The sequence below is a fragment of the Ranitomeya imitator genome, chromosome 1 (assembly GCF_032444005.1).
Source record: "Ranitomeya imitator isolate aRanImi1 chromosome 1, aRanImi1.pri, whole genome shotgun sequence".
Taxonomy (NCBI): domain Eukaryota; kingdom Metazoa; phylum Chordata; class Amphibia; order Anura; family Dendrobatidae; genus Ranitomeya; species Ranitomeya imitator.
In genome coordinates this window covers 29811628-29836177 of record NC_091282.1, presented here as the reverse complement: position 1 = coordinate 29836177, position 24550 = coordinate 29811628, and the positions used below count along the sequence as shown (strand labels likewise).

General features: G+C 46.0%; 1 protein-coding gene across 2 annotated transcripts in view; it reads right to left on the bottom strand.

The window, feature by feature from the left end:
• The window catches only part of DAB2 (DAB adaptor protein 2), a 123004-nt gene that overhangs the window by 60175 nt on the left and 38279 nt on the right, over positions 1 to 24550 (bottom strand). For both annotated transcript variants that reach the window (XM_069745916.1, XM_069745917.1), the window contains exons 2-4: positions 21081 to 21278; positions 15281 to 15420; positions 13082 to 13180 (exon numbers count right to left, since the gene is read on the bottom strand). In XM_069745916.1, the coding sequence (XP_069602017.1) occupies positions 13082 to 13180; positions 15281 to 15420; positions 21081 to 21174 (333 nt within the window). In that variant the 5' untranslated portion in view covers positions 21175 to 21278. The remainder of the gene's footprint in view (positions 1 to 13081; positions 13181 to 15280; positions 15421 to 21080; positions 21279 to 24550) is intronic.

Here is a 24550-nt window from a genome sequence, read left to right as displayed (position 1 = left end):
GAGGCTCCACAGATGGAACCATAGGTGCCACGTATCTTCTCAACAACGACCTATGGAATACATTATGTATGGAAAAGGAGTCTGGGAGGGTCAGACGAAAAGACACCGGATTGAAAATCTCAGAAATCCTATACGGACCAATAAAACGAGGTTTAAATTTAGGAGAGGAAACCTTCATAGGAATATGACGAGAAGATAACCAAACCAGATCCCCAACACGAAGTCGGGGACCCACACGGCGTCTACGATTAGCGAAAAGCTGAGCCTTCTCCTGGGACAAGGTCAAATTGTCCACTACCTGAGTCCAGATCTGCTGCAACCTGTCCACCACAGAATCCACACCAGGACAGTCCGAAGACTCAACCTGTCCTGAAGAGAAACGAGGATGGAACCCAGAATTGCAGAAAAATGGAGAGACCAAGGTAGCCGAGCTGGCCCGATTATTAAGGGCGAACTCAGCCAACGGCAAAAATGACACCCAATCATCCTGGTCAGCAGAAACAAAACATCTCAGATATGTTTCCAAGGTCTGATTGGTTCGTTCGGTCTGGCCATTAGTCTGAGGATGGAAGGCCGAGGAAAAAGATAGGTCAATGCCCATCCTACCACAAAAGGCTCGCCAGAACCTCGAGACAAACTGGGAACCTCTGTCAGAAACAATATTCTCAGGAATGCCATGCAAACGAACCACATGCTGGAAGAACAAAGGCACCAAATCAGAGGAGGAAGGCAATTTAACCAAGGGCACCAGATGGACCATTTTAGAAAAGCGATCACAGACCACCCAAATGACCGACATCTTTTGAGAAACGGGAAGGTCAGAAATGAAATCCATCGAAATATGTGTCCAAGGCCTCTTCGGGACCGGCAAGGGCAAAAGCAACCCACTGGCACGTGAACAGCAGGGCTTAGCCCTAGCACAAATCCCACAGGACTGCACAAAAGCACGCACATCCCGTGACAGAGATGGCCACCAGAAGGATCTAGCCACTAACTCTCTGGTACCAAAGATTCCTGGATGACCAGCCAGCACCGAACAATGAAGTTCAGAGATAACTTTACTAGTCCACCTATCAGGGACGAACAGTTTCTCGGCCGGACAACGATCAGGTTTATTAGCCTGAAATTTCTGCAACACCCGCCGCAAATCAGGGGAGATGGCAGACACAATGACTCCTTCCTTGAGGATACTCGCCGGCTCAGATAACCCCGGAGAGTCGGGCACAAAACTCCTAGACAGAGCATCTGCCTTCACATTTTTAGAGCCCGGAAGGTACGAAATCACAAAATCAAAACGAGCAAAAAATAACGACCAACGGGCCTGTCTAGGATTCAAGCGCTTGGCAGACTCGAGATAAGTAAGATTCTTATGATCAGTCAATACCACCACGCGATGCTTAGCTCCCTCAAGCCAATGACGCCACTCCTCGAATGCCCACTTCATGGCCAGCAACTCTCGGTTGCCCACATCATAATTACGCTCAGCAGCAGAAAATTTCCTGGAAAAGAAAGCACATGGTTTCAACACTGAGCAACCAGAACCTCTCTGTGACAAAACCGCCCCTGCTCCAATCTCAGAAGCATCAACCTCGACCTGGAACGGAAGAGAAACATCTGGCTGACACAACACAGGGGCACAGCAAAAACGACGCTTCAACTCCTGAAAAGCTTCCACGGCAGCAGAAGACCAATTAACCAAATCAGCACCCTTCTTGGTCAAATCGGTCAATGGTCTGGCAATGCTAGAAAAATTACAGATGAAGCGACGATAAAAATTAGCAAAGCCCAGGAATTTCTGCAGACTTTTCAGAGATGTCGGCTGAGTCCAATCCTGGATGGCCTGGACCTTAACCGGATCCATCTCGATAGTAGAAGGGGAAAAGATGAACCCCAAAAATGAAACTTTCTGCACACCGAAGAGACACTTTGATCCCTTCACGAACAAGGAATTAGCACGCAGGACCTGAAAAACCATTCTGACCTGCTTCACATGAGACTCCCAATCATCTGAGAAGATCAAAATGTCATCCAAGTAAACAATCAGGAATTTATCCAGATACTCACGGAAGATGTCATGCATAAAAGACTGAAACACAGATGGAGCATTGGCAAGTCCGAACGGCATCACTAGATACTCAAAATGACCCTTGGGCGTATTGAATGCAGTTTTCCATTCATCTCCTTGCCTGATTCTCACCAGATTATACGCACCACGAAGATCAATCTTAGTAAACCAACTAGCCCCCTTAATCCGAGCAAACAAGTCAGATATCAATGGCAAGGGATACTGAAACTTAACAGTGATCTTATTAAGAAGGCAGTAATCAATACACGGTCTTAGCGAACCATCCTTTTTGGCTACAAAAAAGAACCCTGCTCCCAGTGGTGATGACGATGGGCGAATATGTCCCTTCTCCAGGGATTCTTTCACATAACTGCGCATAGCGGTGTGTTCAGGCACGGACAAATTAAATAAACGACCCTTAGGGAATTTACTACCAGGAATCAAATTGATAGCACAATCACAATTCCTATGCGGAGGTAGGGCATCAGACTTGGGCTCTTCAAATACATCCTGAAAGTCAGACAAGAACTCTGGGATGTCAGAAGGAATGGATGACGAAATAGACAAAAATGGAACATCACCATGTACCCCCTGACAACCCCAGCTGGTTACCGACATGGAATTCCAATCTAATACTGGATTATGGGTTTGTAGCCATGGCAACCCCAACACGACCACATCATGCAGATTATGCAGTACCAGAAAGCGAATAACTTCCTGATGTGCAGGAGCCATGCACATGGTCAGCTGGGCCCAGTACTGAGGGTTATTCTTGGCCAAAGGTGTAGCATCAATTCCTCTCAACGGAATAGGACGCCGCAAAGGCTCCAAGAAAAATCCACAACGTTTAGCATAATCCAAATCCATCAGATTCAGGGCAGCGCCTGAATCCACAAACGCCATGACAGAATACGATGACAAAGAGCATATCAAGGTAATGGACAGAAGGAATTTGGACTGTACAGTACCAATAACGGCAGAGCTATCGAACCGCCTAGTGCGCTTAGGACAATTAGAAATAGCATGAGTGGAATCACCACAGTAGAAACACAGCCTGTTCAGACGTCTGTATTCCTGCCGTTCAACTCTGGTCATAGTCCTATCGCACTGCATAGGCTCAGGTTTACTCTCAGACAATACCGCCAGATGGTGCACAGATTTACGCTCGCGCAAGCGACGACCGATCTGAATGGCCAAGGACATAGACTCATTCAAACCAGCAGGCATAGGAAATCCCACCATGACATCCTTAAGAGCTTCAGAGAGACCCTTTCTGAACCAAGCCGCCAGTGCAGATTCATTCCACAGAGTGAGTACTGACCACTTCCTAAATTTCTGACAATATACTTCTACATCATCCTGACCCTGGCATAAAGCCAGCAAATTTTTCTCAGCCTGATCCACTGAATTAGGCTCATCGTAAAGCATTCCAAGCGCCTGGAAAAATGCATCAACATTACTCAATGCAGGGTCTCCTGGCGCAAGAGAAAACGCCCAGTCCTGTGGGTCGCCGCGCAAAAAAGAAATAATAATCAAAACCTGTTGAATAGGATTACCAGAAGAATGAGGTTTCAAGGCCAGAAATAGCTTACAATTATTTTTGAAGCTCAGGAACTTAGTTCTGTCACCAAAAAACAAATCAGGAATAGGAATTCTTGGTTCTAGCATAGATCTCTGATCAATTGTATCTTGAATCTTTTGTACATTTATAACGAGATTATCCATTGAGGAGCACAGAGCCTGAATATCCATGTCCACAGCTGTGTCCTGAAGCACTCTAATGTCTAGGGGAAAAAAAAAAAAAAAACTGAAGACAGAGCTGAGGAAAAAAAAATGATGTCAGGACTTCTTTTTTCCCTCTATTGAGAATCATTGGTTTGGCTCCTTGTACTGTTATGCTGTGCTATCAGGCAACACAGTGTGCAGTAATCAGCGCACATACAGTGATATGGCAATAACCCAAAAACAATAGAACAAGCTCTGAGACGTGGAATCTCTGCAGACTGCAATACCTGAACCTATCCTCACACAACTAAAAGCAGCAGTGAATTGCGCCTAACACTACCTATGCAACTCGGCACTGCCTGAGGAGCTGACTAGCCTGAAGATAGAAATACAAGCCTGACTTGCCTCAGAGAAATACCCCAAAGGAATAGGCAGCCCCCCACATATAATGACTGTTAGCAAGATGAAAAGACAAAACGTAGGAATGAAATAGATTCAGCAAAGTGAGGCCCGATATTCTAGACAGAGCGAGGATAGCAAAGAGAACTATGCAGTCTACAAAAAACCCTAAAGCAGAACCACGCAAAGGGGGGCAAAAAGACCCACCGTGCCGAACTAACGGCACGGCGGTGCACCCTTTGCGTCTCAGAGCTTCCAGCAAAAGAGAATAGCACAGCTGGACAGAAAAAACGGAAACAAAAACAAAGTAACACTTATCTAGCAGAGCAGCAGGCCACAGGAAAGATGCAGTAGCTCAGATCCAACACTGGAACATTGACAAGGAGCAAGGAAGACAGACTCAGGTGGAGCTAAATAGCAAGGCAGCCAACGAGCTCACCAAAACACCTGAGGGAGGAAGCCCAGAGGCTGCAATACCACTTGTGACCACAGGAGTGAATTCAGCCACAGAATTCACAACAGATTTCCCTATCAGGGACATCTCCATCCTGTGATTTCCCGATCAGTGACGTCTCCATCCTGTGATTTCCCGATCAGTGACGTCTCCATCCTGTGATTTCCTAATCAGTGACGTCTCCATGCTGTGATTTCCTAATCAGTGACGTCTCCATCCTGTGATTTCCCAATCAGTGACGTCTCCATCCTGTGATTTCCCAATCAGTGACGTCTCCACCCTGTGATTTCCAGATCAGCAATGTTTCCACCCTGTGATTTCCTGATCAGTGATGTCTCCATCCTGTGATTTCCCGATCAGTGACGTCTCCACCCTGTGATTTCCCGATCAGTGACATCTCCATCCTGTGATTTCCCGATCAGTGACGTCTCCGTGCTGTGATTTCCCGATCAGTGACGTCTCCATCCTGTGATTTCCCCATCAGTGACGTCTCCATCCTGTGATTTCCTGATCAGCGACGTCTCCATCCTGTGATTTCCCAATCAGCGACGTCCCCATCCTGTGATTTCCCTATCAGGGACATCTCCATCCTGTTATTTCCCGATCACCGACGTCTCCACCCTGTGATTTCCCGATCAGTGACGTCTCCATCCTGTGATTTCCCGATCAGTGCCATCTCCATCCTGTGATTTCCCGATCAGTGACGTTTCCGTCCTGTGATTTCCCGATCAGTGACGTCTCCATCCTGTGATTTCCCGATCAGTGACGTCTCCACCCTGTGATTTCCCGATCAGTGACGTCTCCACCCTGTGATTTCCCGATCAGTGACGTCTCCACCCTGTGATTTCCCGATCAGTGACGTCTCCATGTTGTGATTTCCCGATCAGTAACGTCTCCATCCTGTGATTTCCCGATCAGTGACGTCTCCACCCTGTGATTTCCCGATCAGTGACGTTTCCATCCTGTGATTTCCCGATCAGTAACGTCTCCATCCTGTGATTTCCCGATCAGTGACGTCTCCATCTTGTGATTTCCCGATCAGTGACGTCTCCATCCTGTGATTTCCCGATCAGTGACGTCTCCACCCTGTGATTTCCCGATCAGCGACGTCTCCATCCTGTGATTTCCCGATCAGTGACGTCTCCACCCTGTGATTTCCCGATCAGTGACGTTTCCATCCTGTGATTTCCCGATCAGTAACGTCTCCATCCTGTGATTTCCCGATCAGTGACGTCTCCACCCTGTGATTTCCCGATCAGCGACGTCTCCATCCTGTGATTTCCCGATCAGTGATGTCTCCATCCAGTGATTTCCCGATCAGTGACATCTCCACCCTGTGATTTCCCGATCAGTGACGTCTCCACCCTGTGATTTCCCGATCAGCGACGTCTCCATCCTGTGATTTCCCGATCAGTGATGTCTCCATCCAGTGATTTCCCGATCAGTGACATCTCCACCCTGTGATTTCCCGATCAGTGACGTCTCCATCCTGTGATTTCCCGATCAGTGACGTCTCCACCCTGTGATTTCCCGATCAGCGACGTCTCCATCCTGTGATTTCCCGATCAGCGACTTCTCCATCTTGTGATTTCCCGATCAGTGATGTCTCCATCCAGTGATTTCCCGATCAGTGACATCTCCACCCTGTGATTTCCCGATCAGTGACGTCTCCATCCTGTGATTTCCCGATCAGTGCCATCTCCATCCTGTGATTTCCCGATCAGTGACGTCTCCACCCTGTGATTTCCCGATCAGCGACGTCTCCATCCTGTGATTTCCCGATCAGTGACATCTCCACCCTGTGATTTCCCGATCAGTGACGTCTCCACCCTGTGATTTCCCGATCAGTGACGTCTCCATCCTGTGATTTCCCGATCAGTGACGTCTCCACCCTGTGATTTCCCGATCAGTGACGTCTCCACCCTGTGATTTCCCGATCAGTGACGTCTCCATCCTGTGATTTCCCGATCAGTGCCATCTCCATCCTGTGATTTCCCGATCAGTGACATCTCCATCCTGTGATTTCCCGATCAGGGACATCTCCATCCTGTGATTTCCCGATCAGCGACGTCTCCATCCTGTGATTTCCCGATCAGCGACTTCTCCATCTTGTGATTTCCATCTTTTCACCACTTTTTTCTTAGTGTTACAAATCTAATGTTGAGAAGCGACAGCTGTAGATGTTGTCTCCAGATTGATGAGCGCAGAGATCGGAGCCACTTTAATGGAAAAGATGGATAATTTGGGCAACAATGTATCACAATGGTTAGAGTACCTGGATTCCACAAAATATCAGATCCAAGCCGTTACTAAATCTGCTTAGATATTTTTTTTAACAATATCTCTTTCTGAGAACGCTGATTCACAAAGCAAAAAAACTAAGAAAGACCCTCTGAGCTGTAGCCCCTCCACCCTCGTGCCCCCCAAGACCTCCATGGGCTAGAAATCTAGAACTAACACAATTTTTTTGCCAAACTGCTTCACTTGAAATACAAGGGAGAAATAAAAGAAAAGCCAGATACAAGGAACGCTGCTCTTCTTTCCTCCGAGACTTCTCTAGCGCTTCACCCCACCTCTGGAATTCACTTCTACAGGTCCCGCAGTGCAAAGTTTAAGGGATTTTTTTTTTTTTAACATGAAGCAAGAGGGATAAGACCACTGCGAAGGTGATGGAAATGATGTTATTTCTGTGTCCCGGGAAGAATATGAGGCTGTGACTGAATCATATGAAATCTCCGAAGCTCGAGAGTGACGCCTCCTCACACCATCAATATTTTAACAGCTGGGGGTCATAAAACCTCGTCACCTTCCAGCAGCCAAAGCGTCCAGAGAAATTTACCGGAACGTCATGTTCCCGATGACTGAGGATCTGGTTGCGCAAGTGTTAGAATAGTTATGTTCAATTCTCACTTCATTTTTTTTATTTTTGCAATTAACTGTGAAAAATATTCAGGGTGGAATTTTTTGGACGTCGTTCTGCAGGAATCTGAGCAGCTACGGACGACCCTGAAACTCCCAAAAGTTACAGTGTATGTCTACATATATACACTGTATAACCAGCTGTCTGCACTGATACATATATATATATCATGTACGGAACCGTGCTACACTGCTCACACTGTACTGTGACATTACAAGCAGATACACTGATCATAGATGCATACTGTACTGTGATATTACAAGCAGGTACATCGCTCATAGACGCATACTGCACTGTGATATTACAAGCAGATACACCGCTCATAGATGCATACTGTACTGTGATATTACAAGCAGGTACACCGCTCATACACACATACTGTACTGTGATATTACAAGCAGATACACTGATCATAGATGCATACTGTACTGTGATATTACAAGCAGGTACACCACTCATAGACGCATACTGTACTGTGATATTACAAGCAGGTACACCGCTCATAGACACATACTGTACTGTGATATTACAAGCAGATACACTGATCATAGATGCATACTGTACTGTGATATTACAAGCAGGTACACCACTCATAGATGCATACTGTACTGTGATATTACAAGCAGGTACATCGCTCATAGACGCATACTGCACTGTGATATTACAAGCAGATACACCGCTCATAGATGCATACTGTACTGTGATATTACAAGCAGGTACACCGCTCATAGACACATACTGTACTGTGATATTACAAGCAGATACACTGATCATAGATGCATACTGTACTGTGATATTACAAGCAGGTACACCACTCATAGACGCATACTGTACTGTGATATTACAAGCAGGTACATCGCTCATAGACGCATACTGTACTGTGATATTACAAGCAGATACACTGATCATAGATGCATACTGCACTGTGATATTACAAGCAGGTACACCACTCATAGACGCATACTGTACTGTGATATTACAAGCAGATACACTGATCATAGATGCATACTGCACTGTGATATTACAAGCAGATACACCGCTCATAGATGCATACTGTACTGTGATATTACAAGCAGGTACACCGCTCATAGACACATACTGTACTGTGATATTACAAGCAGATACACTGATCATAGATGCATACTGTACTGTGATATTACAAGCAGGTACACCGCTCATAGACACATACTGTACTGTGATATTACAAGCAGATGCACTGATCATAGATACATACTGTACTGTGATATTACAAGCAGGTACACCACTCATAGACGCATACTGTACTGTGATATTACAAGCAGATACACTGATCATAGATGCATACTGTACTGTGATATCATATCCTCACCAACCGTTACACCGATGCCTCTACCCTGTGCCAGTCATTACACTGGTTACCCATCCACTCCAGAATCCAGTACAAAACTACTACCCTCATCCACAAGGCACTCCATGGCTCAGCACCACCCTACATCTCCTCTCTGGTCTCAGTCTACCACCCTACCCGTGCCCTCCGCTCCGCTAATGACCTCAGGTTAGCATCCTCAATAATCAGAACCTCCCACTCCCGTCTCCAAGACTTTACACGTGCTGCGCCGATTCTTTGGAATGCACTACCAAGGTTAATACGATTAATCCCCAATCCCCACAGTTTTAAGTGTGCCCTAAAAACTGATTTGTTCAGACTGGCCTACCGCCTCAACGCATTAACCTAACGATCCCTGTGGCCTATCATAAAAAAAAAAGAAACCATAATCACGTTCCTCGTATCATGTTCTCATTCACTTTATGCAGTTAATAGTCCTCTATGTCTGTACTGCTACATACTTAGGCAGTTAAAGGGACTCTGTCACCTGAATTTGGAGGGAACAATCTTCAGCCATGGAGGCGGGGTTTTGGGGTTTTTGATTCACCCTTTCCTTACCCGCTGGCTGCATGCTGGCTGCAATATTGGATTGAAGTTCATTCTCTGTCCTCCGTAGTACACGCCTGCACAATGCAATCTTGCCTTGCGCAGGCGTGTACTATGGAGGACAGAGAATGAACTTCAATCCAATATTGCAGCCAGCAGGTAAGGAAAGGGTGAATCAAACACCCAAAAACCCCGCCTCCATGGCTGAAGATTGTTCCCTCCAAATTCAGGTGACAGTGTCCCTTTAACTGGTTCATTCAGCTTTACATGAACACCTGAGCCTTACACTATGGCCGGTCCGAATAACTAAAGCAATTGTTACCATCCACCTCTCGTGTCTCCCCTTTTCCTCATAGACTGTAGCTTGCGAGCAGCAGGGCCCTCATTCCTCTTAGTATCTATTTTGAATTGTGATTTCTCTTATGCTGTAATGTCTATTGTCTGTACAAGTCCCCTCTATAATTGCGGAATATGTTGGCGCTATGTAAATAAAATTATTATTATTATTATTATGTATACCGCCCATAGACACATACTGTACTGTGATATTACAAGCATGTATACCGCTCATAGACGCATACTGTACTGTGATATTACAAGCAGATACACCGCTCAGACGGATACTATACTGTGATATTACAAGCAGGTATACTGCTCATAGACACATACTGTACTGTGATATTATAAGCAGATACACCGCTCAGACGCATACTGTACTGTGATATTACAAGCCGGTATACTGCTCATAGACGCATACTGTACTGTGATATTACAAGCAGATACACTGCTCAGATGCATACTGTACTGTGATATTACAAGCAGATACACTGCTCATAGATGCATACTGTACTGTGATATTACAAGCAGATACACCGATCAGATACATACTGTACTGTGATATTACAAGCAGATACACCGCTCAGATGCATACTGTACTGTGATATTACAAGCAGATACACTGCTCATAGACGCATACTGTAATGTGATATTACAAGCAGGTACATTGCTCATAGATGCATACTGTAGAGTGATATTACAAGCAGATACACATCTCATAGATGCATACTGTACTGTGATATTACAAGCAGGTTCATTGCTCATAGAAGCATACTGTACTGTGATATTACAAGCAGATACACCGCTCAGACGCATACTGTACTGTGATATTACAAGCAGATACACTGATCATAGACGCATACTGTACTGTGATATTACAAGCAGGTACATTGCTCATAAATGCATACTGTAGAGTGATTTTACAAGCAGATACACATCTCATAGACGCATACTGTACTGTGATATTACAAGCAGGTTCATTGCTCATAGATGCATACTGTACTGTGATATTACAATCAGGTATACCACTCATAGATGTATACTGTACAGTGATATTACAAGCAGGTACACCGCTCATAGACGCATACTGTACTTTAATATTACAAGCAGGTACAAAGCTCAAAGATGAATACTGTACTGTGATATTACAAGCAGGTACACTGCTCATAGACGCATAGTGTACTGTGATATTACAAGCAGGTAAACCGCTCACAGATGCATACTGTACTGTGATATTACAAGCAGATACATTGCTCATAGACGCATACTGTACTGTGATATTACAAGCAGATACACTGCTCATAGATGCATACTGTACTGTGATATTACAAGCAGGTACACCGCTCATAGATGCATACTGTACTGTGATATTACAAGCAGGTATACCGCTCATAGATGCATACTGTACTGTGATATTACAATCAGGTACATCGCTCATAGATGCATACTATACTTTGCTATTACAAGCAGACACATTGCTCATAGACGTATACTGTACTGTGATATTACAAGCAGGTATACCACTCATAGATGCATACTGTACTGTGATATTACAAGCAGATAAACCGCTCATAGACGCATACTGTACTGTGCTATTACAGGCAGGTACACCGCTCATAGACGCATAGTGTACTGTGATATTACAAGCAGATACATTGCTCATAGATGCCTACTGTACTGTGATAATACAATCTGGTACACCTCTCATAGACGTAAACTGCACTATGATATTACAAGCAGGTACACCTCTCATAGATGTATACTGTACTGTCATATTACAAGCAGATACACCCCTCATAGACGTATACTGCACTGTGATATCACAAGCAGGTATACCGCTCATAGACGCACACTGTACTGTGATATTACAAGCAGATACACTGCTCATAGATGTATACTGTACTGTCATATTACAAGCAGATACACCCCTCATAGACGTATACTGCACTGTGATATTACAAGCAGGTATACCGCTCATAGACGCACACTGTACTGTGATATTACAAGCAGATACACTGCTCATAGATGCATACTGTACTGTGATACTACAAGCAGATACACTGCTCATAGACGTATACTGCACTGTGATATTACAAGCTGGTACATCGCTCATAAACGCACACTGTACTGTGATATTACAAGCAGGTATATCGCTCATAGACACATATTGTACTGTTATATTACAAGCAGGTACATCGCTCAGAGATCCATACTGTACTGTGATATTACAAGCAGATACACCTCTCATAGACGTATACTGCACTGTGATATTACAAGCTGGTACATCGCTCATAGACGCACACTGTACTGTGATATTACAAGCAGATTCACCTCTAATAGACGTATACTGCACTGTGATATTACAAGCAGATATACCGCTCATAGACGTATACTGCACTGTGCTATTACAAGCTGGTACACCGCTCATAGACGCATACTGTACTGTGATATTACAAGCAGATACACCTCTCATAGACACGTACTGTACTGTGATATTACAAGCAGATACACCTCTCATAGACGCATACTGTACTGTGATATTACAAGCAGATACACCTCTCATAGATGCATACTGTACTGTGATATTACAAGCAGGTACACCGCTCATAGACGCATACTGTACTGTGATATTACAAGCAGATACACCTCTCATAGACACATACTGTACTGTGATATTACAAGCAGATACACCTCTCATAGACATACTGTACTGTGCTATTACAAGCAGATACACCACTACTAGACGCATACTGTACTGCGATATTACAAGCAGGTACACCGCTCATAGATGCATACTGTACTGTGATATTACAAGCAGGTACAAAGCTCATAGACTCATACTGTACTGTGATTTTACAAGTAGGTATACCGCTCATAGATGCATGCTGTACAGTGATATTACAAGTAGGTATACCGCTCATAGATGCATACTGTACTGTGATATTACAAGTAGGTATACCGCTCATAGATGCATACTGTACTGTGATATTACAAGTAGGTACATAGACTTGTCTCTTGGAAGTAGCACTCACAGTGGCACCATATAAAAGCACATGTGGTGCCTTGGCTCTGTAGTAGGAAGGGTCACTCTGCCACAATCATGAGAATTACCAGCTACAACCCTGGATAATCTTAAGGAACAAGCCATTCGCAAAGCCAATAAGAAACCAATTTGACCCTTGAGATGACGAAGTGAGAAAACAAAACTTTTTTCAATTTATCTTTCATTAGATGCATTCAAATAGAGGTAAAAAATGGCCAAAACTTTACCCCAGTCTTCTCGTCAATTATTTTTATACCAGAAAGGGAAATGTTCACCCAGATTCGCTGCTTGTGTTGTCCCTGAGCGCGACCTGCAGCAGCCATACCCTATGAAAGACAACATGTAATGCAACATTAATATATAAAGCAGCTCAAAATAACCATGTATCTCTGTATACAGGGAGCTCCCCCTAGTGGTGACTGCAGACATGATCTTATCATGTATCTCTGTATACAGGGAGCTCCCCCTAGTGGTGGCTGCAGACAGGATCTTATCATGTATCTCTGTATACAGGGAGCTCCCCCTAGTGGTGACTGCAGACAGAATCTTATCATGTATCTCTGTATACAGGGAGCTCCCCCTAGTGGTGACTGCAGACAGGACCTTATCATGTATCTCTGTATACAGGGAGCTCCCCCTAGTGGTGACTGCAGACAGGACCTTATCACGTATCTCTGTATACAGGGAGCTCCCCCTAGTGGTGGCTGCAGACAGGATCTTATCATGTATCTCTGTATACAGGGAGCTCCTCCTAGTGGCGGCTGCAGACAGGATCTTATCATGTATCTCTGTATACAGGGAGCTCCCCCTAGTGGTGGCTGCAGACAGGATCTTATCATGTATCTCTGTATACAGGGAGCTCCCCCTAGTGGTGGCTGCAGACAGGATCTTATCATGTATCTCTGTATACAGGGAGCTCCCCCTAGTGGTGACTGCAGACAGGATCTTATCATGTATCTCTGTATACAGGGAGCTCCCCCTAGAGGTGACTGCAGACAGGATCTTATCATGTATCTCTGTATACAGGGAGCTCCCCCTAGTGGTGGCTACAGACAGGATCTTATCATGTATCTCTGTATACAGGGAGCTCCCCCTAGTGGTGGCTGCAGACAGGATCTTATCATGTATCTCTGTATACAGGGAGCTCCCCCTAGTGGTGACTGCAGACAGAATCTTATCTTGTATCTCTGTATACAGGGAGCTCCCCCTAGTGGTGGCTGCAGACAGGATCTTATCATGTATCTCTGTATACAGGGAGCTCCCCCTAGTGGTGACTGCAGACAGAATCTTATCATGTATCTCTGTATACAGGGAGCTCCTCCTAGTGGTGCCTGCAGACAGGATCTTATCATGTATCTCTGTATACAGGGAGCTCCCCCTAGTGGTGGCTGCAGACAGAATCTTATCATGTATCTCTGTATACAGGGAGCTCCCCCTAGTGGTGCCTGCAGACAGGATCTTATCATGTATCTCTGTATACAGGGAGCTCCCCCTAGTGGTGGCTGCAGACAGAATCTTATCATGTATCTCTGTATACAGGGAGCTCCCCCTAGTGATGGCTGCAGACAGGATCTTATCATGCATCTCTGTATACAGGGAGCTCCCCCTAGTGGTGGCTGCAGACAGAATCTTATCATGTATCTCTGTATACAGGGAGCTCCCCCTAGTGATGGCTGCAGACAGGATCTTATCATGTATCTCTGTATACAGGGAGCTCCCCCTAGTGGTGGCTGCAGACAGAATCTTATCATGTATCTCTGTATACAGGGAGCTCCCCCTAGTGGTGGCTGCAGACAGGATCTTATCATGTATCTCTGTATACAGGGAGCTCCCCCTAGTGGTGGCTGCAGACAGAATCTTATCATGTATCTCTGTATACAGGGAGCTCCCCCTAGTGATGGCTGCAGACAGGATCTTATCATGTATCTCTGTATACAGGGAGCTCCCCCTAGTGGTGGCAGCAGACAGGATCTTATCATGTATCTCTGTATACAGGGAGCTCCCCCTAGTGGTGACTGCAGACAGGATCTTATCATGTATCTCTGTATACAGGGAGCTCCCCCTAGTGGTGACTGCAGAGAGGATCTTATCATGTATCTCTGTATACAGGGAGCTCCCCCTAGTGGTGGCAGCAGACAGGATCTTATCATGTATCTCTGTATACAGGGAGCTCCCCCTAGTGGTGCCTGCAGACAGGATCTTATCATGTATCTCTGTATACAGGGAGCTCCCCCTAGTGGTGGCAGCAGACAGGATCTTATCATGTATCTCTGTATACAGGGAGCTCCCCCTAGTGGTGACTGCAGACAGGATCTTATCATGTATCTCTGTATACAGGGAGCTCCCCCTAGTGGTGGCAGCAGACAGGATCTTATCATGTATCTCTGTATACAGGGAGCTCCCCCTAGTGGTACCAGAGCGCTCACCTTTAGCTTCATCATGGAGTCCTGACTCATTTTATCTCCACGTGCTTCCGGTACATCATCGATTCCAATTAATTTGGCTTTATATCGCACTCCATCCCCTTTAAATCTGGCCAATAGGAATTCATCTGTTTTCTCTGGACCTGCGGGAATGACAGACTAACTCAGTCAATAAGCAAAACTCGTCCTTCTTTCAGTGTCTGAAGAACTACAATCTCCATCATGGCTGATCAGGAATCTCCACAATCGTCAGCTTCTCCAATAAGGAGATGAATAATTGGGAATTGAGCAATGTTCCCCGCCGTGCACCACGGGGTAACACAATACGCTGTGCAATGACCCTCCGCTGGCAGCACGGGGGCCCTAAACCTGCCCAGGACAGCATGGCGATCACATTTCAGCGGTCACAGCGGGTCCTTCATTCAGCACTTTACATGAAAGCCAGATGTTTGCGGCTCGGGGACACATGGCTCTGATTAACCCTCCAAGATGAAGATGCTGGAGGTCGGGAGGATCTTCACCTGTCAAAACATTGTCCACCGGCCTCCATATTTCTGCCAGATTCACAACCGCAAATACTTTCTATATTTTTTGATGTGTTCGATGTGAAAAAAAAAAAAAAAAGACTGAGACTATTTACCACTCACAAGGGGGCGCCACGCAAACCCCAACATTCTCAGCTCACGCCGTATGTAAACCACAAGGTGCACACCAGGCCCAAAAGGGTGCTCACATTTAAAGCGGTGCTTTAATGGAGATCTGTCAACAGAATTCACAATATAAACTGTATACATTAATAAATAGACCCATTAAACCTGATGAGGCTGGTGTACTTGCTTGGAAATTCATATAATAATGAGTGTATGATTATGATATTAAAATGAGAACTTTAGGAGTCCAGTTGAAGTGTGAAAGAGCAGGGGTGTCAAACTGCATTCCTCGAGGGCTGCAAACAGGTCATGTTTTCAGGATTTCCTTGTACTGCACAGGTGATAATTTAATCACCAACTCATTATTTGTGTAGGTGATTAAATTATCACCTGTGCAGTACAAGGAAATCCTGAAAACATGACCTGTTTGCAGCCCTCGAGGAATGCAGTTTGACACCTCTGTGAAAGAGCTCAAGTGTTGTCCAAGGTCTTCAGTCTCTGCCCGCCCAGAATGACTGACTGCTGCAGCTTATACTGAGCAGAGAGAGGCTACAGTAGCAGTAGAAGAAAGAAGGATAGTGAGGAGCTGTTAGTCAAACTAGATGGGGGCAGATACAGCAGCAGGAACAGCAGGGAGGAAGGACACTGAGGAGATCTCAGTCAGTCGATGTAGGCAGAAATTCAACAGCAGCGAGGAGGGGGGACCCTGAGGAGCTGTAAATCAAACTAGGTGGCTGAAATTCAGCTGCAGGAGGAGGGACACTGAGGAGTTGTCAATCAGGCTATGTGGGCAAAAATTCAACAGCAGCAGGGAGGAGGTACACTGAGGAACTGACACTAAGGCTATGTGGCTGAGACTCAGAAGCAGGGAAGAAGGACACTGAGGAACTCTCACTAAGGCTATGTGGCTGAGAATCAGAAGCAGGGAAGAAGAACACTGAGGAACTGACACTAAGGCTATGTGGCTGAGACTCAGAAGCAGGGAGGAGGTACACTGAGGAACTGTCACTAAGGCTATGTGACTGAGACTCAGAAGCAGGGAAGAAGGACACTGAGGAACTCTCACTAAGGCTATGTGGCTGAGAATCAGAAGTAGAAGCAGGGAGGAAGGACACTGAGGAACTGTCACTAAGGCTATGTGGCTGAGAATCAGAAGCAGGGAAGAAGAACACTGAGGAACTGACACTAAGGCTATGTGGCTGAGACTCAGAAGTAGGGAGGAGGTACACTGAGGAACTGTCACTAAGGCTATGTGGCTGAGACTCAGAAGCAGGGAGGAAGGACACTGAGGAACTCTCACTATGGCTATGTGGCTGAGACTCAGAAGCAGGGAGGCAGGACACTGAGGAACTCTCACTAAGGCTATGTGGCTGAGAATCAGAAGCAGGGAAGAAGGACACTGAGGAACTGTCACTAAGGCTATGTGGCTGAGACTCAGAAGCAGGGAGGAAGGACACTGAGGAACTGTCACTAAGGCTATGTGGCTGAGACTCAGAAGCAGGGAGGAAGGACACTGAGGAACTCTCACTAAGGCTATGTGGCTGAGAATCAGAAGCAGGGAAGAAGGACACTGAGGAACTGTCACTAAGGCTATGTGGCTGAGACTCAGAAGCAGGGAGGAAGGACACAAAGGAGCTGTCACTAAGGCTATGTGGCTGAGACTCAGAAGCAGGGAGGAAGGACACTGAGGAACTGTCACTAAGGCTATGTGGCTGAGACTCAGAAGCAGGGAGGAAGGACACTGAGGAACTGTCACTAAGGCTATGTGGCTGAGACTCAGAAGCAGGGAGGAAGGACACTGAGGAACTGTCACTAAGGCTATGTGGCTGAGACTCAGAAGCAGGGAGGAAGGACACTGAGGAACTGTCACTAAGGCTATGTGGCTGAGACTCAGAAGCAGGGAGGAAGGACACTGAGGAACTCTCACTAAGGCTATGTGGCTGAGAATCAGAAGCAGGGAAGAAGGACACTGAGGAGCTGCCACTAAGGCTATGTGGCTGAGACTCAGAAGCAGGGAGGAAGGACACTGAGGAACTGTCACTAAGGCTATGTGGCTGAGACTCAGAAGCAGGGAGGAAGGACACTGAGGAACTGTCACTAAGGCTATGTGGCTGAGACTCAGAAGCAGGGAGGAAGGACACTGAGGAGCTGTCACTAAGGCTATGTGGCTCAGACTCAGAAGCAGGGAGGAAGGACACTGAGGAACTGTCACTAAGGCTATGTGGCTGAGACTCAGAAGCAGGGAGGAGGGACACTGAGGAGCTGTCACTAAGGCTATGTGGCTCAGACTCAGAAGCAGGGAGGAAGGACACTGAGGAACTGTCACTAAGGCTATGTGGCTGAGACTCAGAAGCAGGGAGGAGGTACACTGAGGAACTGTCACTAAGGCTATGTGGCTGAGACTCAGAAGCAGGGAGGAAGGACACTGAGGAACTCTCACTAAGGCTATGTGGCTGAGGCTCAGAAGCAGGGAGGAAGGACACTGAGGAACTGTCACTAAGGCTATGTGGCTGAGACTCAGAAGCAGGGAGGAGGGACACTGAGGAACTCTCAGTAAGGCTATGTGGCTGAGACTCAGAAGCAGGGAGAAAGGACACTGAGGAACTGTCACTAAGGCTATGTGGCTGAGACTCAGAAGCAGTGAGGAAGAACACTGAGGAACTCTCACTAAGGCTATGTGGCTCAGACTCAGAAGCAGGGAGGAAGGACACTGAGGAACTCTCACTAAGGCTATGTGGCTGAGAATCAGAAGCAGAAGCAGGGAGGAAGGACACTGAGGAACTGACACTAAGGCTATGTGGCTGAGAATCAGAAGCAGGGAGGAGGTGCACTGAGGAACTGTCACTAAGGCTATGTGGCTGAGACTCAGAAGCAGGGAGAAAGGACACTGAGGAACTGTCACTAAGGCTATGTGGCTGAGACTCAGAAGCAGGGAGGAAGGACACTGAGGAACTCTCACTAAGGCTATGTGGCTGAGACTCAGAAGCAGGGAGGAAGGACACTGAGGATCTGTCACTAAGGATATGTGGCTGAGACTCAGAAGCAGGGAGAAAGGACACTGAGGAACTGTCACTAAGGCTATGTGGCTGAGACTCAGAAGCAGGGAGGAAGGACACTGAGGAACTGTCACTAAGGCTATGTGGCTGAGACTCAGAAGCAGGGAGGAAGGACACTGAGGAACTCTCACTAAGGCTATGTGGCTGAGAATCAGAAGCAGGGAAGAAGGACACTGAGGAACTCTCACTAAGGCTATGTGGCTGAGACTCAGAAGCAGGGAGGAAGGACACTGAGGAGCTGTCACTAAGGCTATGTGACTGAGACTCAGAAGCAGGGAGGAAGGACACTGAGGAACTGTCACTAAGGCTATGTGGCTGAGACTCAGAAGCAGGGAGGAAGGACACTGAGGAACTGTCACTAAGGCTATGTAGCTGAGACTCAGAAGCAGGGAGGAAGGACACTGAGGAGCTGTCACTAAGGCTATGTGGCTCAGACTCAGAAGCAGGGAGGAAGGACACTGAGGAACTGTCACTAAGGCTATGTGGCTGAGACTCAGAAGCAGGGAGGAGGGACACTGAGGAGCTGTCACTAAGGCGATGTGGCTCAGACTCAGAAGCAGGGAGGAAGGACACTGAGGAACTGTCACTAAGGCTATGTGGCTGAGAATCAGAAGCAGAAGCAGGGAGGAAGGACACTGAGGAACTGACACTAAGGCTATGTGGCTGAGAATCAGAAGCAGGGAGGAGGTGCACTGAGGAACTGTCACTAAGGCTATGTGGCTGAGAGTCAGAAGCAGGGAGGAGGGACACTGAGGAGCTGTCACTAAGGCTATGTGGCTCAGACTCAGAAGCAGGGAGGAAGGACACTGAGGAACTGTCACTAAGGCTATGTGGCTGAGACTCAGAAGCAGGGAGGAGGTACACTGAGGAACTGTCACTAAGGCTATGTGGCTGAGACTCAAGCAGGGAGGAAGGACACTGAGGAACTGTCACTATGGCTATGTGGCTGAGACTCAGAAGCAGGGAGGAAGGACACTGAGGAACTGTCACTAAGGCTATGTAGCTGAGACTCAGAAGCAGGGAGGAAGGACACTGAGGAGCTGTCACTAAGGCTATGTGGCTCAGACTCAGAAGCAGGAAGGAAGGACACTGAGGAACTGTCACTAAGGCTATGTGGCTGAGACTCAGAAGCAGGGAGGAGGGACACTGAGGAGCTGTCACTAAGGCTATGTGGCTCAGACTCAGAAGCAGGGAGGAAGGACACTGAGGAACTCTCACTAAGGCTATGTGGCTGAGAATCAGAAGCAGAAGCAGGGAGGAAGGACACTGAGGAACTGTCACTAAGGCTATGTGGCTGAGAATCAGAAGCAGGGAAGAAGAACACTGAGGAACTGACACTAAGGCTATGTGGCTGAGACTCAGAAGCAGGGAGGAGGTACACTGAGGAACTGTCACTAAGGCTATGTGGCTGAGACTCAGAAGCAGGGAGAAAGGACACTGAGGAACTGTCACTAAGGCTATGTGGCTGAGACTCAGAAGCAGGGAGGAAGGACACTGAGGAACTCTCACTAAGGCTATGTGGCTGAGACTCAGAAGCAGGGAGGAAGGACACTGAGGAACTGTCACTAAGGCAATGTGGCTGAGACTCAGAAGCAGGGAGGAGGGACACTGAGAAACTGTCACTAAGGCTATGTGGCTGAGACTCAGAAGCAGGGAGGAAGGACACTGAGGAACTCTCACTAAGGCTATGTGGCTGAGACTCAGAAGCAGGGAGGAAGGACACTGAGGGGCTGTAAATTAAACTAGATTGGCATAGATTCAGTACCAGGAACACCTGACAGGAAGGACACTGAGGAGTTGTCAGTCAGGCTAGCTAGTCAGATATCAAGGTAAAACTTTCAATAAGGATTATACAGTCATTCTCATGTGCATTTTCACAGTAAGTACAGCAATTTCATCAGGTCTAAGAAATCTATAATAATATATGCAGTTTGTATTGTGAAACCTGGTTACAGATGTGATTTATGTATGCAGCATAGTGCATACCTGTAATCTGGAGAAGGATATTTTATCTCATTTGTAGTCGGAGGACCTCGTCCAAAGATCCAAATATCAGATGTATAGTTTCATACAGCTTGTACCAGTACAAAGTTTTACCTTTTTTCTTTTCCCTCTTTGTCACTGGTTTGCCGGCTGGAGCTGGAGTTACATCAGTGGAAGTGCTGGTGCAGGATTCTACATCGGTCGACATGTTTGGAGGCCTACCTCACAACGTCCGGATCATTAAAAACACAAGGGACCAATTAAAGAGGAAACGCTCCAAAATCGCCTCTCAAAGCAAAGTCATAATTACACCTGAAAGACAAAAAAAAAAGGACAAAATCTAGTCCGGAATTTCCATTTCCTCCTTTTTACAGTAGGTGGTAGAAGAAGAAGCAAAGAGAGTGGAGTCACACCTGACTGCAGGGTCAGACTACGCAGGGTTTGTTTGTAGTCTGTTACCATGGAGACACAAGTCTGTATAGGAGCTGTATACAACAACAACAAAAATAGGAGATTTTTTTTTTTAGTGAACATTTTGGGATAAGATTTGCTTTTCTTTGCAGGCAGAAAAGCGGCACATCACTGTGATATCTTAATATAACCCCTGCTTATTTTAGATTTATGACCGCCATTATAATTAAACGCTGTGCTATGGTGAATTACATGATGTAATAAAACTGGGGCGCCAGTATTAAATGTAATCACAGGCTGATATAGACTAAGCATTTAGGGAACGACTAGATTTATGTTTCTTGTTTGAAAGTTATCTGGATTTTATTAGTGTGATGCGGGGAATCCTGATCCCAAAGGACGGGGTGATATTTCTTGGTTTATAATAAAATAACTTATAAACTATGGATGAACACAAACCTTATCAAATTCAAGAACTGGGAATTTTTCATTTTTTTCCTCTTGGAGTGAGGGATTAAAGCACATGTACCTAGAGAAGAATCTGAAGAAACACACAGTTGGTCTGCAAGCAGAGATTTCACATACTGTGCTCCAGAAGAAAAAAATTGAAATATCTTTGCAATGGAGCAATGATGCCTAAAACGGAAAAAGGAAAAAAGAATCAAGGAAGCTTAGGGATTTTTATGATGTATTTAACTTATTTTTTTGAGAAAGCAAGAGATTCTCATAAAAAAAATCTAAGTTTTTCCTTTTTTTAACATCCCCTTAATCCACTTAGGAACCATGTATACTCGCTGTATAGCAGTATATAGGCTATGTGCACATGTAGAATGGTCCTCTGCAGATTTTTCCGCAGCGGATTTGATAAATCCGCAGGGCAAAAGCACCACATTTTTCCTGCGGATTTATTGCGGATTTACCGCGGTTTTTGTGCGGATTTCTCTGCGGTTTTACACCTGCGGATTCCTATTGTGGAGCAGGTGTAAAACCGCTGCGGAATCCGCACAAAGAATTGACATGCTGCGTAATGTAAACCGCTGCGTTTCCGCGCGTTTTTTCCGCAGCATGGGCACAGTGTTTTCGGTTTCCCATAGGTTCACATTTTACTGTAGACTCAAGGGAAACTGCTTCGGATCCGCAACAAAATCCGCAACGTGTGCACATAGCCATAGAGAATTTAACAATCTCCTTGGATGCCCAGTCAGAAGTTGAGCTTCTTAAGAGCAGAAAGATGGCAACCTATCGGCACCCTTAAATCACTTGGCGGGGTGAGGGGTGCGATGGGAACCAAAATTGATGCGCAAGGGGAAGCGCAACGCTTAAGTGCCGACATCAGTGATTGACAGTGGCAACTGAAGGGGTCGCCGCTGTTAGCCGAAGATGTTGCCTGTATAACACAGATGGGACGAGAATGGACGCGTGACGTACAAGTAAAGTAGACAAGTAGACCGGGCAAGACAAATGTGTAAAGAGAACATGGAAACTACTAAACATTCGACGCCTTGATTTGAGCAAATTAACGTGGGACCTGGAACTCCGACGACCAGCTATCAAATATTGAAATTTTCCAAACGTTGCGGAATTTGGGAAAACAGTTGCCAAAACATGGCTGTTTTTTTGTTTTGATGTTTCTGCAAACTGAGTAGATGACAGATATTTCTATTTTTTTATTCTGTCGGGAAATGAGCCGGAAATTTCCTAGCGCAAAGCTTTCCAAGATGCTAGCTCACGGCATCGGGGCTGTAAACAGTGCTCGGTCCAAACCGAATTCCAGGAAGATGAACTCCTGCAACGAAGCCTTCAGAGCAGCTGTCAGCCTTACGTAACATCTCCGAAGAAACGTGCTGTGCCCCCCCCGCCGCCCGGCAATGCAAAACAGGCCCCATCTGTGAAACGCGCAAGTTCCTGGCAAACAGAATGGATAACTACAATCAACCTTCAAGAAGAGCAGAAAGTGAAGACGTTGATGACTCTGAGGGTCCGGGAAATCTCTCCACTCAGTACTTAATGGGATTGTCCACAGCATAGGTGAAAATTTCCAATTCAGTGAGGTCCTACAAAAAGGGACAGTATTTTTCTCCCCCATTTTGTACTCTATCTTCGGCAATCCCATAGAGAATGAACAGAGCGGCGGTGGTCGAGCATGTGCGGAGGTGGTCGAACATGCGCACATCCACTCCATTCTTACTCAGTACTAAAAGTGGGTGATTCTGGTGATCATTCGTAGTCTCAAGGGTCAGACACTTTTCCAAAACGTATGGCACATCATACAAAGAGAGCAATCACTGGAGAAGGACTTCATGATCGGAAGAATAGAAAGAACAAGGCGAAGAGGAAGACCAGCAACCCGACTGCCTGACAATATCAAGATAACGGCAGAGATAACCCTGGTGGACCTATCTAGGCTTGCAGAAGACCGATCTTCCTACAGAGCGTTCATCCATCAGGTCAACATGACTTGAAATCAAGCCAACAAGCCAAAGGTCGACTAATATCGCTAGGGACACAAGAGTAATATCTACAGCCTGGTTGCTAGGGACACAAGAGTAATATCTACAGTATGGTTGCTAGGGACACAAGAGTAATATCTACAGCCTGGTTGTTAGGGACACAAGAGTAATATCTACAGCCTGGTTGCTAGGGACACAAGAGTAATATCTACAGCCTGGTTGCTAGGAACACAAGAGTAATATCTACAGCCTGTTTGTTAGGAACACAAGAGTAATATCTACAGCCTGGTTGTTAGGGACACAAGAGTAATATCTACAGCTTGGTTGCTAGGGACACAAAAGTAATATCTACAGCTTGGTTGCTAGGGACACACAAACAATATCTACAGCCTGGTTGCTAGGGACACGTGACTAATATCTACAGCCTGGTTGCTAGGGACACAAGAGTAATAGCTACAGCCTAGTTGCTAGGGACACAAAAGTAATACCTACAGTTTGGTTGCTAGGGACACAAGAGTAATATCTACAGCCTGGTTGCTATGGACACGCCAGTAATATCTACAGCCTGGTTCCTAGGGACACGTGAGTAATATCTACAGCCTAGTTGCTAGGGACACAAGATTAATACCTACAGCCTGGTTGCTATGGACACGTGACTAACATCTACAGCCTGGTTGCTAGGGACACAAGAGTAATACCTACAGCCTGGTTGCTAGGGACACA